General features: G+C 39.7%; 1 protein-coding gene across 7 annotated transcripts in view; it reads left to right on the forward strand.

Annotated features, from left to right (window-relative positions):
- RPRD2 (regulation of nuclear pre-mRNA domain containing 2) overlaps window positions 1-12,681 on the forward strand; it is a 96,419-nt gene that overhangs the window by 74,541 nt on the left and 9,197 nt on the right. For all 7 annotated transcript variants that reach the window (XM_007088061.3, XM_042994022.1, XM_015540194.2 and 4 more), the window contains 3 exons: window positions 6,229-6,511; window positions 8,752-9,012; window positions 11,019-11,219. In XM_007088061.3, the coding sequence (XP_007088123.2) occupies window positions 6,229-6,511; window positions 8,752-9,012; window positions 11,019-11,219 (745 nt within the window). The remainder of the gene's footprint in view (window positions 1-6,228; window positions 6,512-8,751; window positions 9,013-11,018; window positions 11,220-12,681) is intronic.

A 12,681-nucleotide genomic window follows, 5' to 3' on the forward strand; every position in this document is an offset into this window, starting at 1 on the left:
TCATCTGTTTTGAATCTTAAATTCCACATATGAGTGAAGTCATATGATATTTGTCTTTCTCTGACTAATTTCACTTAACATAATACCCTCCAGTTCCATCCACGTAGTTGCAAATGGCAAGATTTCATTCTTTTTGATTGCTGAGTAATACTCCATTGTATATATATATACCACATCTTCTTTATCCATTCATCCATTGATAGACATTTGGGCTCTTTCCACACTTGGGCTGTTGTCGATAGTGCTGCTATAAACATTGGGGTGCATGTGCCCCTTCAAAATAGGACACCTGTATCCCTTGGATAAATACCTAGTAGTGCAATTGCTGGGTCGTAGAGTAGTTCTATTTTTACCTTTTTGAGGAACCTCCATACTGTTTTCCAGAGTGGCTGCACCAGTTTGCATTCCCACCAGCAGTGCAAAAGATCCTCTTTCTCTGCATCCTCGCCAACATCTGTTGTTGCCTGAGTTGTTCATGTTAGCCATTCTGACACGTGTGAGGTGGTATCTCATTGTCATTTTAATGTGTATTTCCCTGATAATGAGTGATGTTGAACATATTTTCATATGTCTGTTAGCCAAATGGATGCCTTCTTTGGAGAAGTGTCTATTCAGTGTCTTTTGCCCATTTTCTTCACTGGATTATTTGTTCTTTGGGTGTTGAGTTTGATAAGTTCTATATAGATTTTGGATACTAACCCTTTATCTGATATGTCATTTGCAAATATCTTCTCCCATTCCATCAGTTGCCTTTTAGTTTCGCTGATTGTTTTCGCTGTGCAGATGCTTTTTATTTTGATGAGGTCCCAATAGTTCATTTTTCCCCGTTGGGATTTATGTGATTTTTTTGTGTGTGATCAGATTTATGTTACTCATCTTTAATAGGAATATCACATAATTGATTGTATTCTTCTCATCACACAAGTTTGATGTCTTGCACTACCTGTTATATTTCTTTTGATATCTTGTTAATGTAGTGTCTTCCAGGCTTGTCCATTGAAAAGTTTTCACTTGGTAATTGCTATGGATTGAATTGTGTACTCCAAAAAGATGTTGAAGCCCTAATTCCTAGTATACATGAATGTGACCTTACTTAGAAGTAGGGTCTTTAGGGGCGCCTGAGTAGCTCAGTCGGTTGAGCGTCCGACTTTGGCTCAGGTCATGATCTTGCCTTCTGTGAGTTCGAGCCCCACGTTGGGCTCTGTGCTGACAGCTCAGAGCCTGGAGCCTGCTTCAGATTCTGTGTCTCCTTCTCTTTCTGTCCCTCCCCTGCTTGCACTCTGTCTTTCTCTCTCTCAAAAATAAATAAACATTGAAAAAAATTTAAAAAAAGAAAGAAAGAAATAGGGTCTTTGCAGATATAACCAAATTAAGTTGAGGTCATTAGGGTGGGCCTTAATGCAATATAACTTGCGTCCTTATAAGAAGGAAATTTGGATACAGACAACACACAGAGAACATCATATGACAACCAAAACAGATAACTGTAGTGATGCAGCTGCAAGCCAAGGGGCATCAAGGGTGGATGGCTACCACCAGAAGCAAGGAAAAGGTAAGGAAGGATTCTGGCCAGTCTCGAAGGAAGGATAGCCCTGCGGACAGCTTGATTTTGGACTTCTACCCACCAGAATTAGGAGACAATAAATTTCTGTTGTTTTAAGCCATCTAATTTGTGGTACTTTATTACCACAACCCTGGGAAAGTAATAATTAGTGTTTTATGGGGAGGTATTTTGAAACTATGTAATAAATATCTTATTCATCATTAAACCTTCAATTTATTCATGTATTTAGTCATTATGGACTATTAGACTCTTATTTATTCAATGTTTTAATTCATTACTACCAATAATTATTGTGATGTTCAAATTGTACCAGATTTGGCCAGTGGGAGCTCCTTTCAGGCTGCTTTCTGTGTTCTTTTACATGTCCCTATCATTTTTTTGAGCATTTCATTACTTTTGAAATGAGGTGTTCCACCCTATCTTGCATTTTCTGCCAGGCCCTGGAATCAGTCATTTACCAAGGAGCCTGCATTCCTTTTCATGAAAAACTATTTAGAAACCAAGATCTGAGTACTAGGTGTACTCATTGATGTTGGGATATCACAGCTTCCAGACCATTTCCTACAGAGGTGGGAAATCAATGTTTGTATGTAATTTCTGTATTTGCCTATATATATCGGAAACCATGAATTCACATTGCTCTCTCCAATCCCAATCCAACACCACAGGATTCATTCTAGTGTTCTCCCTTTCCCCATTTGTAATTGCTTTTTCTTTTTCTTTCTTTCTGGTTTTTTTTTTTTTTTCATGTTTATTTATTTTTGAGAGACAGAGTAGGAGCATGGGAGGGGGAGAGAGAGGGGCAGACACAGAATCTGAAACAGGCTCCAGGCTCTGAGCTGTCAGCACAGACCCAAACACGGGGCTCATGGTCACAAGCCATGAGATCATGACCTGAGCTGAAGTCGGATGCTTAACCGACTGAGCCACCGAGGTGCCCCTATAATTGTTTTTTCTAACAATACAAAACCTTATCCCCCTTATTTTCAACATAATCACTCACTTGATCCATCCCTGTGTGTAGCCAGACTTCCAGCACATCTATCCCTCCTCATCCACCTCTTTGAGCCCAAAGCTTTCTCTGTGTCTTGGCTGGGCCTCAGCATCCCAAGCAGTGCCTTCCTGCCATGCACACGTACTCTTCTCCCATTTTGCCTCCATTATCTTACTTTAGGCTACCCAGTCTCTCTCTTTAGCTACAGCTAACGGATTTTGGACTAAAGTGTTCAAGATGGGATTTATCTCTATTTTCTCAAACATGTGAAACAACTATTTGGTTTTGGTCAGATAATTCCAATATTGGCTTCACCTGTTATGAGTCTGTTTCTAGTATCTTTTTTCTTTTAGGTCATTTAGTCCTATGTCTTGGCATGCTGGCTAATTTTGTGTTGAGTGCTAACATTGTATATGAAAGTATTTATAGTCTCTAGATGACTTTTCTTTCTCCAGAGAGGATAAACCCTGTCCTTCACTAGGTGGGTATTGTGAGAACTGATCATATTAATCCAGTCTGAAACTGAACTGACTTGGGCTGAATTGCAGTTTGAGCACAACTTTGTCATCTTCTGGTTCTTCCCAGCTTCTCAGACGTAGAGTTTCCCCACTGAGAGGCTGACATTATCACTAGGGCCCCTCCTCTGTTGCAGGATTTGAACTCTAATCCTTGTCTCCTCACCACCATGAGATTGTGTTAAACTACTCTTTTCAAAGTTTTCTGTTTGGCTTCTTAATTCCCTCTTCTTCAGAATTTAGCAAATATCTTAATGGGGAAAAAACAGCATATTGTTGAGCCATTTCTGTCCCTTCTCTTTCACCAGAATCTTGGCCTTTCAAGTCTCTAATTTTTAGGTGTACAAATCAACAAGACTGTTAAAAGTTCTGCTTTTTTTCTTCATATTTAATAGTGGCCCTCTGCCTTGTCCTTTCACCTGAGTTCTCAAATTCTTGCCTGGTTCGCCAAAATCAGCGGAACCCTGAGAGAAAAGCAGCTGCAGAACGCCAGCTTACTTTTCTCACAGATTCATGCGATGGGGTTCGTCACTTAAGGTTTGGTGTTCTCAGCACTCTCCAGCACACTGAAATGTGTGTGTGCACATGCATGTGTCTGTCTGGCTGTCCTAGTTGTTCTTGGTGGGAGCGCTGCTCCACTGCAGGCTACTCAGGTATATCCAGAAGCAAAAGCTCAACTCTAGCATTCTTTTCTGTTCCATTTCTTTTTTTTTTTAAAAAAAAGGGGGGGAGCCTGGGTGGCTCAGTTGATCAGGTGCCCAACTGCGGCTCGAGTCATGATCTCATGGTTTGTGAGTTCGAGCCCTGCACTGCATCAGGTTCTGTGTTAACAGCTCAGAGCCTGGAGCCTGCTTCGGATTCTGTGTCTCCCTCTCCCTCTGCTCCTCCCCCTTCGCACTCTGTCTCTCTCTCAAAAATAAATCAACGTTAAAAAATTTTTTTTAAATAATGCTCCTTGGGGCACCTGGGTGGCTCAGCTAAACGTCTGACTCTTGATCTCGGTTCAGGTCATGATCTCCTGGTTTGTGAGGCCCGTCTGCACCTCGGGCTCCACACTGGGTGTGGAGCCTGCTTAGGATTCTCTCCGTCTTCCTCTGCCCCTCCCTTGCTTGCACATGGACATGGTTGCGTTCTCTCTCTCTCTCTCAAAGAAATAATGCTTCTTGTTCAATCTACCAAAGTGATTTCACAATCTAATGGTCCAAGAGTCTTAACAAAAGAAAAAGACAGACAATTTTAGGGTATTGGTATTAAGATAATTAGAGGAATAGAATTTAAGCCAGGTGATAAAGGTTAACATCAACAATGGCACATCATATTGATTATATGTACCCTTGATATGACGCAGTGATAATAGTGCTTTACCTCTGTGGTCTTCCTCCCAAAAACCTATAATCCCAGTCTAATCAGAAGGAAAACATCAGGCAAATCTTATTTGAGGGACAGTCTACAAAATACCTGACCAATACTCCTCAAAACCGTCAAGGTCATCAAAAACAAGGAAAATCTAACAAACTTACAGAAAAGCCTAAGAAGACATGACTACTAAATGTACTGTAGTATCCTGCATGGATCTTGGAACAAGAAAAGGATATTAGATAAACACTGAGGAGGGGCGCCTGGGTGGCTCAGTTGGTTAAGCATCCAACTTCAGCTCAGGTCATGATCTCACGATTCGTGAGTTCAAGCCCCATCCTGGGCTCTCATCCTGCTGACAGCTCCTGGCCTAGAGCCTGCTTCAGATTCTGTCTCTCCCCTCTCTCTGCTCCTCCCCTGTCCCCCCACTTATGCTCTGTCTCTCTCTCAAAAATAAATAAACATTAAAAAAATTATTTAAAAATTGAGGAAATCTGCATGAAGTATATGGACCTAATTAATAATAATTATCAAAATCAGTTCATTAATTGTGACAAATGTATCATACTGATATTAGAGGTTAGTAAAAGGGAAAATTGGGAACTCTCTGTATAATCTTTATAGTAATTTTTTATACCTAAAACTTTTAAAATCAAAAGTTTAGGGCTCAGTCGGTTAAGTATCTGACTCTTGACTTTGTCTGAGGTCATAATCTCATGGTTCATGATTTTTGAGCCCCACATTGGGCTCTGCGCTGACAGCATGGAGCCTGCTTGGTATTCTCTCTCTTTCTCTCCCCCTTTCCTGCTTACTCTCTATCTCTCTCTCAAAATAAATAAAAATAAACTTAAAAATAATAATAAAATCAAAAGTTTCTTTTTTTCTTTAATTTTTTTAATGTTTATTTATTTTTGTAAGGCAGCTATGCTCACCACTATACCACCGATGCCTTTTAATGTTTATTTTTGAAGGAGAGACAGCATGATTGGGGGGGGGGGGGGGGCGGGGAGGGCAGAGAGAGGGGGAGACACAGAATTCGAGACAGGCTCCAGGCTCCAGGCTCTGAGCTGTCAGCACAGAGCCTGACATGGGGCTCGAACTCACAAACTGTGAGATCATGACCTGAACCAAAGTCAGACACGTTACCAAGTAAGCCACCCAGGCACCTCTCAAAAGTTTATTTCTTAAAAAAGTCCACACTGTTTGACCTCCCAGGCTGTAGTACTTTATGGATTTGATTTTTGTCTATCTTCTTAGTCATTACTGTGTCTCCAGTACCTAGAAGATTGGCCAGCACATTTAGGCTCTCAATAAATATTGGTTTGGTAAAATGGATAGAAAAAAGCAAGGGAAGATTAAGTACAAAGTTAGCCTCAAAGTTTCTAGCTTGGGCAACTACGTGGATGATAATATTCATTTAAGGAAAAAAGCAGAGACTAGAAACTACTCCATGATTGACAGATTTGTTTTTGATTTTGTTTTTCAATGTTTATTTATTTTTGAGAGCGTGTATTCGCATGAGTAGGGGAAGGGTAAAGAGAAGGGGGTACAGAAGATCCCAAGCAGGTTTTGTGCTGACAGCAGAGAGCCCGATGTGGGGCTCAAACTCCCGAACCGTGAGATCATGACCTGAGAAGTCAAACACTTAACTGACTGAACAACCCAGGTGCCCTGGGTTTTTTTTGTTTGTTTGTTTTGTACCAGTGCTATAGTTAATAATAATGAGGAAATCTGGTCAAAGTCAAAATAGTAATATCTTAGTCCTTTTCTCAGAGGAGTAACTTCTTTTTCTCTTTTAGGCATACAAAACCTTTGCTAATCGAGTGAACAATTTAAAGAAAAAGCTGGATCAATTGAAGTCAACCCTTCCTGATCCTGAAGAATCACCAGTCCCTTCCCCAAGCATGGATGCTCCTTCTCCGACTGGTTCCGAGTCTCCTTTTCAGGGAATGGGAGGTGAGGAATCCCAGTCACCAGCCATGGAGAGTGAGAAGTCTGCCACACCTGAGCCTGTGACAGATAATCGTGATGTGGAAGACATGGAACTCTCAGATGTGGAAGATGATGGGTCAAAAATCATTGGTATGTCCTTTATGTGATTAAAGGGCACCTTGTTCCTTACGTATTTTCTTTTCCCACCAATGAATCTATCACAAGCTGGTATTAAGAGCAGCAAGATTAGGGGTGCCTGGGTGGCTCAGTCGGTTGAGCAGCCAACTTCGGCTCAGGTCACGATCTTGTGGTTCGTGAGTTCTAGCCCTGCATCAGGCTCTGTGCTGACAGCTCAGAGCCTGGAGTCTGCTTCGGATTCTGTGTGTCTCTCTCTCTCTGCCCCTCCCCCACTTGCTCGCGCGCGCGCGCTCTCTCTCTCTCTCTCTCTCTCTCTCTCTCTTCTCTCAAAAATAAATAAACATTAGGGGCCCCTGGGTGGCTCAGTCGGTTAATCATCAGACTTCAGCTCAGGTCATGATCTCGAGCCCTGCTTTGGGCTCTGTGCTGATAGCTCAGAGCCTGGAGCCTGCTTCTGATTCTGTGTCTCCCTCTCTGTCTCTGCCCCTCTTCCTTTCATGCTCTCTCAGTAATAAACATTAAAAAAATTTTTTTTAATAAATAAACATTAAAAAAAAAAAAAAAGAACAGCAAGATTAGATTAGAACAGCAAGGTATCATTATCCCAGTTTAGGATTTGGTATGCCACATGGGCTAAGAATCATTGCTCAAGATCTGTTCTGTTCAATATGGTAGCCACTAGCTACTTGTGGCTGTTGAGCATTTGAAATGTGGCTTGTCCAACTTGAGATGTACTGTAATTTAAAGGTACTTACTGGGGAAGGGGGAACCTGGGTGGCTCAGTCGGTTAAGCATCCAACTCTTGGTTTCGACTCAGGTCATGATCTCATGGTTTATGAGTTCAAGCCCTGCATTGGGCTCTCCTGCTGTCAGTGTGGAGCCCACTTTGGATTCTCTGTCCACCGTAGCTCTCTGCCCTTCCCTGCCCACCCCACTCAAAAATAAATATTTTTTTTTTAAAAGATACACACTGGATTCTGAAAACTTAGTACCCAAAAAAGTGAAAATATCTCAATAATTTTTATATTTATGTTTTTTAATTTTTTTTTAATGTTTATTTATTTTTGAGACAGAGAGCATGAATGGGGGAGGGTCAGAGAGAGAGGGAGACACAGAATCCGAAGCAGGCTCCAGGCTCTGAGCTGTCAGCACAGAGCCCAACGCGGGGCTCGAACTCACGGACCGTGAGATCATGGCCTGAGCCGAAGTCAGACACTTAACTGACTGAGCCACCCAGGTGCCCCAATAATTTTTATATTTATAACGGAATGAAAATATTTGAGAGATGCTTAGGTAAAATATATAATTAAAGTTAATTTTACTTGTTTCTCCCTTTTTTTTAAGTCTATTTATATTTATTTTGAGAGAGAAAGAATGAATTCCAAGCATGCTCAGAGCCTATCCCTATGGAGGGCTTGAACTCAGCTGAAAACTGTGAGAACATGACCCGAGCTGAAATCTAAGAGTTGGACGCTTAACCGACTGAGCCACCCCAACACCCCTCTACTTTTTTTTCTAATGTGGCCATTAGAAAAGCTAAACTTACATGTGTGGCTTGAATTACATTTCTGTTGAACAGCACTGTTCTAGAAGGAGGGGCACTTATACTCTTGACCTTCCAAGATTCCAAAGCCATGCCCCTGGGTGGCTCAGTCAGTAGGCGCCAGAAGAGCATGTGACTCTTGATCTTGGGGTCTGGAGTTCCAGCCCCATGTTGGGTGTAGAGATTACATACATTCTAATTAACATATATACACACGCACACAAACAAAATTAACCTGGATTGGTGCATTGTTTCTCTGACATCCCAAGCTTTTATAATCATTCTTGTTAGGCAGTTGGAGTTTTGTTGGATTTAATGCATAAGTTTCTATGTCTTAGAAAGCTCTCAGGTTAATGGAAAAGAAAAGACAGGGTAATTTATGACTATAAATATTGTAACTAAAAGAACACATGTGTACCAAATAACATGATCCCAGAAATGTACAAATTTAATACACAAATACTAAGAAAATGCAAAGAAATCTTTAAAAAGATAAAAAATGAATTTGGGAAATTTATTTTAAGCAGGTGTTGAAGGAGGGAAGCAACATAAAGAGTATGGCTTATGTAAAAATCATGAAGTGAGTGAATGATTTTTCTCTAAAGCATTGTGCTTTATACCCCCAAATCCGGATATATTAGGACACATTTCATACTGGAAGTCAAGTCTGGAAAGCAGTAATGCAGTCTCACCTCTTTTCTTTAAACAGTAGAGGACAGGAAGGAAAAACCTGCGGAGAAGTCCGCTGCTTCCACTTCTGTACCCACAAAGCCAACAGAAAGTATCTCCAAGGCCTCTTCGTGTACCCCAGTGCCTGTGACCATGACATCAACGCCCCCTCTTCCAAAGCCTGTGAATACTTCTCTTCTGTCCCCTTCTCCAGCACTGGCTTTGCCAAACCTGGCTAATGTGGATCTGGCAAAGATCAGTTCCATCCTTAGTAGCCTGACATCAGTCATGAAAAATACTGGTAAGTAAGCCCCATAAAGAAGATAAAAGGCTTATTTTCATCTTTCTAATTGAACCATCATCAGTCTGGGTTTTTTGTTGCTTTTTTTCCTTAAATTAACAGTGATTTTTTTAAGTCAAAAAACCAATACATGGTCATTATAGAAAAATAAAATAAGGGAATAAAATAAATAACCTGCAACCCTACTACCCTGAAAGACACCAGTTGTGTCTAACTTTACCAGTGTGTGTGTGTGTGTGTGTGTGTGTGTGTGTGTGAATGTTTTGGTGGATTAAATATTTGTAATAATTTTTCTTTCAATTGAAGCATATTGTATATGAACTTATCTAAGCCTTTATTACTAGACATCTGATATTTTTGTAATTTTTCACTGTTTTAAAGAATACTATAATGAACCACCTTGATGCTAAAATCTATGCACAACCCTTCCTAAATGGTTGATGAGTATATAGGGCTTTTTCTTTCCTTAATGGAAATGTTAATGAAAATACACACAAGTAGAGCACCTTTGTGTACTCATCATTCATCTTCAACAGTAGAAACACATGGCCACTCTGGTTTCTGCTGTGCCTTACCCAATCTTGATAAATTTGAAGAAAATCCCAATTACTTAATTTCTTTATAAAAACTTAAATTTATATTTCTCATAGAAAGACCAAAAAAACCCATACAGGTTTGTTTTTTTTTTTAATATAATTTATTGTCAAGTTGGCTAACATACAGTTTGTACAGTGTGCTCTTGGTTTTGGGGGTAGATTCCCATGATTCATCGCTTACATACAACACCCAGTGCTCATCCCAACAAGTGCCCTCCTCAATGCCCATCACCCATTTACCCCTCTCCCCCCCAGCCAACATACAGGTTTTTAATCTTTTCATGTTATTCTAAAATGATCACCAAAAATGTACTATTTTATGTACCAAGCACATGAAAGTTCCCTTTGTTTCTCAGCCTCTCCAGCACTATTTTGTTTTATTTTAATCTTTGTCAAATTCAGTCTTAAAAGCCATTTGTTTTGGGGTGCCTGGCTGGCTCAGTCAGTAGAGCATGCAGCTCCATTTAAGTAATCTCTACATCCAATGTGGGGCTCAAACCCACAACCCTGAGATCGAGTTGCACACTCCACCAATTGAATCAAGCCTGGTACCTCAAGCATGCAACTCTTGATCTCAGGGTCATGTGTTGAAGCCCTACATTGAGTATAGAGATTACTTAAAAAAAAAAAAAGAAAGAAAGAAAAGTAACTTGTTTTAATTTACATTTTTTTGATTAACAATGTGATAAAAACTTTTTCATTTTTATTTTTCTTTGTGAAATATCTACCTATTCATATTTTTGTCATTCAAAAATTATTTTCTTTTTTTATTATATACCGTTTTTTTTTCTGAATTAAAAATTAACACAGTGTTTTAAAATATAAAGATGTAGGAGCACCTGGCTGGCTCAGTTGGTGGAGCATGAGACTCTTGATCTCAAGGTCATGTGTTCAAGCCCCATGTTGGGCATGGAACTTGCTTAAAAAAATAAATAAAATATAAAGATGTAAAGGAAGTTGCTTATATAATCTCACTTTAAAGGCCTTTTCAAAAGCAAATAATTTATTAATCACATAGAATTATGCAGTGGGTTGAGTTACACAATTGGAATGTCTCTGATCATAATGAGCCAGCAATATTTACTGAGCACCTATAAGATTCTGTGGTGTTGATGCCATTTGGTAGAAAGAAAAGAAGTAGGTTCCCTAAGTCTCTTTTGGCTCTCAAAACTAAAAAATACATCTGAAAATACTTGTTTACTTTAGGGGTGTTCAAAGTAGATAGGAGCAGATTTTAATCTAATTTTCACATTTTTTCCTTTGTACAAGCCATGATATGCCCTATTTGTGGATCTGTCACAGAAGCATTCCTGTTAAACATACCAAACTGGTTTAAGTGAGTGGAAAGTTATTGTGAATTTAATGGTCATTTTGAACCGCATTTTCTTGAGTTAATCTTTCTGCCACCAGGGGTCAGTCCTGCATCAAGACCTTCTCCAGGAACTCCTACAAGTCCCAGCAACCTCAGCACTGGCCTGAAAACACCTGCACCTGCCCCGACAACATCTCACAATCCTCTGGCAAATATCCTCTCAAAGGTGGAGATCACCCCAGAGAGCATTCTGTCTGCTCTTTCCAAAACCCAGACACAGTCAGCCCCTGCACTGCAAGGTAAACTGACCTGTGCCACAGGGACTTGAATCCTGGGTTCCAGTTCTGAAGCATCCAAAGCCATGAAATGTATAATACAGTTAGTTCATTGTCTTCTTTATATTTCTTATCTACAAGCTGGCATTTATAGAATTAGAAAATGTCAAAGCTGAAGGAGACAAAATACCATCTGGTCTAATCCCCTCCTTTTCAGGTGAGGAGAATAAAGCTCAGTGAGGTGATGTGACCTGCTTTAAGGTTACAAATTTATCTACTCAGTGATGAGTTGAGACTAAAAGCCAGATTGCTTGACTGGATTCTAGTATTCTTTTACCTACACCATGAGCCCTCTAGGGGCTGCATTTATTCCAGCTCTGAGGACCGGTTAGTATATGTTGAGGCTTATATTTTTAATGTTAACCAAAGCTAAAGACAGTAAGAAAGGTCAATCTACTATCAAAAATCTTATGAGAAATGATTTTCTTTTTTTTATGTCCTAATTTAGAGGCCTTTATTTGTAGGTATACCACATCTCTGTACCTGTAATCTCTACCTTATTTGAACCTAGTATACTTTGTTAATTATCTGTTTTGTGTCTAAAACTGCTTTAATATTTTTTCATAAAACATACCTGCTCTCTGTTCTCAAAACCTCCAGATACAAGCACAATCGTTATTTAGCACCTCAGTATAATTATTCAGTGAATTATAAATATCAGAGCAATATCTTCAATACAGTGATTTAACTCTGTATCAAAGTTCTCAACCAGGAGCCTCCAGGGGACATTAATAATACTTACAGCTTTTCCTTTCAGTAGATTATGACACCAGCATCATATGGACTTTCTCATCAGGCAAAATTTGAACAGAACTAGGTGTTCTGACAGAATGTGTTTTTGGGGACCCCAGAAGACAATCTTTGTGGAGTAACTGGGTGGTTCATCACCTTTCATTTCCTTGTGGAAAATAGAATGCTTGACTTTTAAGAAACTTTATCCAGCAACTTAAATAGATGCATTTTTAAAAGCCTATAGAGATTCTAAGGGATCTCTTAGAACTTTGCTCTGATTGTGTCACCCACAGCCATTATTGACAGATTTTTAATACAAAAGAATGACTTCAATGGGCAAAAAGTCCAATAGAGTATGGCCCGTTAAGATTGAAGAAAGTTGCGGTGCCTGGGTGGCTCAGGCGGTTAAGCGTCTGATTCTTGATTTCATCCCAGGTCATGACCTCACGAGTCTGGCTTTGCACTGACAATGTGCTCTCTCTCACTCTCCCTCTCTCACTCTCTCTTAAATAAATAAACTTTAAAAAAAAAAATCAAAGAAAAATATTAATATTAAGTGGTAAGGGACTATATCACCTGTTATCAGAAATCTGAGTAGTGTCTATCTTAACAAGATGATCTTTTGAAGAAATCCCACAGTATCTGAAAGATATGCTGAAATATCTTAAAAATCATGACGTCATATGTCATGTTC

Source organism: Panthera tigris, chromosome C1 (assembly GCF_018350195.1).
Source record: "Panthera tigris isolate Pti1 chromosome C1, P.tigris_Pti1_mat1.1, whole genome shotgun sequence".
NCBI classification, from domain to species: domain Eukaryota; kingdom Metazoa; phylum Chordata; class Mammalia; order Carnivora; family Felidae; genus Panthera; species Panthera tigris.